The 2,947-nt window shown below is 25.4% G+C and overlaps 1 protein-coding gene across 1 annotated transcript; it reads left to right on the top strand.

Moving 5' to 3' along the window:
- The first annotated feature begins 152 nt into the window (after positions 1-152).
- On the top strand, positions 153-1,217 carry LOC100574207 (cytochrome P450 4c3-like). The gene is made up of 2 exons (XM_003242616.4): positions 153-342; positions 1,007-1,217. The coding sequence occupies exons 1-2, from the start codon at positions 153-155 to the stop codon at positions 1,165-1,167; spliced, it is 351 nt and encodes a 116-aa protein (XP_003242664.1). The 3' UTR covers positions 1,168-1,217.
- The last annotated feature ends 1,730 nt before the right edge of the window (positions 1,218-2,947 follow it).

Raw genomic sequence — 2,947 nt, 5'->3', positions numbered from 1 at the left:
TATCATAACCAGTTGAATATGATTATATATATTTTAAACACTTGCTAGAAACAATTGCCATTCAAAAACAGTGTGTCAGTCCAGACTGCGTAGAAAGCCCATTTTTTCCTTATAAATATTTAACATGATATTAATATTTTCATTGTAAATAAATGTTTGCAGGTGATCACACTATTTTGCCGGGCACGTCAATCTTCATAAACGTGTTTGCTTTACACAGAAATGAAAAACATTTTGAGAACCCGGAAAAGTTTGATCCCGATAGATTTTTAGAGGAAAACAAAAAAGATCGCCATCGCTTTGCCTTCGTACCATTTAGTGCAGGATCGAGGAACTGTATTGGTAAATAGAGAGACATTTAAACCTAAGTTATATATTTTTATTTCGATGATAAAAAGTAAACAGGGCTGTAATATATTCGTGTAGAAATCTATAAAATACCCATAAAAAAATTGTCGTATTTCTTATTCGTGATTTTTTTAAGTAAAACTTATTTCATGAGGTTTGGGCGGATAATAAATCGTAACGAAAAATGAAACGGCACGTTTGTTTATTTATTTATTTTTTTCAATATATAACTTTTCCTAAATTGAATAAATTATTTCTTTTCTTGTTCAAATTGTTATATTATTAATATTTGATAGTTGTAGGTATTTATTGCTGTAATTATACAATATGATCGATGTATTCTGACTTACACGGCTACACATATTTATAATTTTTTTAAATATATTTTTACTTTAAGAAATTCGGAACTTTGAAAATAATTATAAGCGGGATCATATTTACTTAAGTTTAATTCACTAATTAATTTCTACAAGTTAGTTGTTTGAGTATTTTTTTTACTAAATTGTATAATATATTCTTATGAGTTATGACGACTTATAATGAACCAAAACAAGTCAAAATGTTATGATAATAAACGGTTTGGCAGTAAATTTAATCAAGTAAAAAATATTAACTGTTAACGATAATAGCTATATCGTGTTTCAATGACTTGTTATAGGACAAAAGTTCGCAATGATCGTTCTCAAAATAGCTGTTGCCACACTTATAAAAACATACAGAGTTAAGTCAATAGACCCAGAAGAAAAGTTGGGGCTTGTTGGCGAAATCGTATTGAACGCACTGAACGGAATCCACGTGACACTTGAAGAACGGGCGTAAAAGAACTTACTGACTTTAATACATACATTCATATTGTATTAACTATTTCCATTGCATTATCTAAATTGTATTAAGTATTACATTATATATATTGGTATTATCATTTCAGTTTTTATGCATCGGATACTTTTTTTTTCATCATCATTCTTAATTATATAACTTTTTACTTAATTTTTTCCATACCTATTATTATATTATTATTAGATTTACATTTTGAAATAGTATTCATTTTATTATAATAGGTACTATTTAATGTTTTTTAATAATAATAATAATAATAATAATATACATTTTCTTTTATACATAAGCCCTGTTAAATTATTTATTAAATGACACGGCAGCAATTCATTTTTACACAAGACATACCGCCGAATTTTATTAAAACAAATACTATAAATATAGTATATCTATAAATCACCTTAGCATGCTACAGTATAGGTATATTCATTAATATTCATTATTATTATTATTATTATTAAATATTAACTTGTAAAACTTAAATTTATATTATTCTCAAGAGTTAATAACAGGTTACTGGTGAGCAGTTTATACACATGATTATAATATATTCATATCAATAAAGATGGTAGTAATATTAAAGAATACATTCTTGTAAATTGTTATTGTGTTTCATACATTTTAAATATTAGGGATGGCCGGTACCACAATTATAATTATTCACACACTTGTTAAATTTAAATTATTTATTTATTCATGATTATTATTGATGATTCTTTCTGGTAAAATTAAAATGAGTAATCAATTTTAATAGTGTCTACAATTTTAAAACAAAAACATTAATATTTCAATAAATAGGTATAAATATAATAGATCATCGTTTTCTAAACTTACATAGGTAATGTATATGTACAATATGGGTGTACATCAATATTATTTTACATGCATGGTTACCTACATATTTTGATATTAAACTATAAATTAAAATTAACCAAATCACAACTAACTAAATCATATAAAATAATTTTGTCAAATTGTGTATTGACTAAAACAAAATATATTGAATAAACATCTTTAATCATCTAATTGATTAAAGAAAATTAGATTTTATGATAAATTTAAGCAACGAAAAGTTGTATGTGTATTACTACACCAGTTAGAAGGTTTGATTTATAGTCCTTAAGGGATTTGCATTGCTCAAAGTTAAATGAACATACACCTACGTATGTTACGTTCTTAGTACTAAAAAAATACTATTTTTTAGAAGCAACATGTAAACAACAAACATGAGAATTTAATTAAATTTGGATTCTGTTAGGAGTGATGAATGTATTGGTTCTGCAGTGGTGTTTTTTTTGTGTGCCTGACATTCCGACTTTACCTTAGCAGTACAATTTCTTCAAACTTTTGTTTTGAGAATTGTTTCCGGCAAAAAAAATATTATATGTAAAACAAATAAGGTAATATAAATACGCCAAACCAGTTGTTGATAAAATCGATTTTTTTTGTTGCAATTCGTAAAAACTATATAACCGTAGAGACTTGACGTTACATTGTCACCAAATAATTATATCAGCATTTTTAAATATATGATATAAATTCCCAAATATTTTGGCTCTTTTTATGTTATTTTTAGATATTTAATAGGTATTTTATACTTTTTTTTGAATTATTTTAGATTCTGAGTGGAACGATGAATGTATTGATTTTACAATGATGTGTGTTTTTTTTTTTATTTTTTTTTTATTTTTGTGTCTGTCATCACGATTTAGGACAGTAAAAGTGCTTGGATTTTCTTCAACAGTACCTTTTCTGATAGGAA

Source organism: Acyrthosiphon pisum, chromosome X (assembly GCF_005508785.2).
Source record: "Acyrthosiphon pisum isolate AL4f chromosome X, pea_aphid_22Mar2018_4r6ur, whole genome shotgun sequence".
NCBI lineage: Eukaryota > Metazoa > Arthropoda > Insecta > Hemiptera > Aphididae > Acyrthosiphon > Acyrthosiphon pisum.
This window is presented reverse-complemented; position numbering and strand designations above follow the sequence as displayed.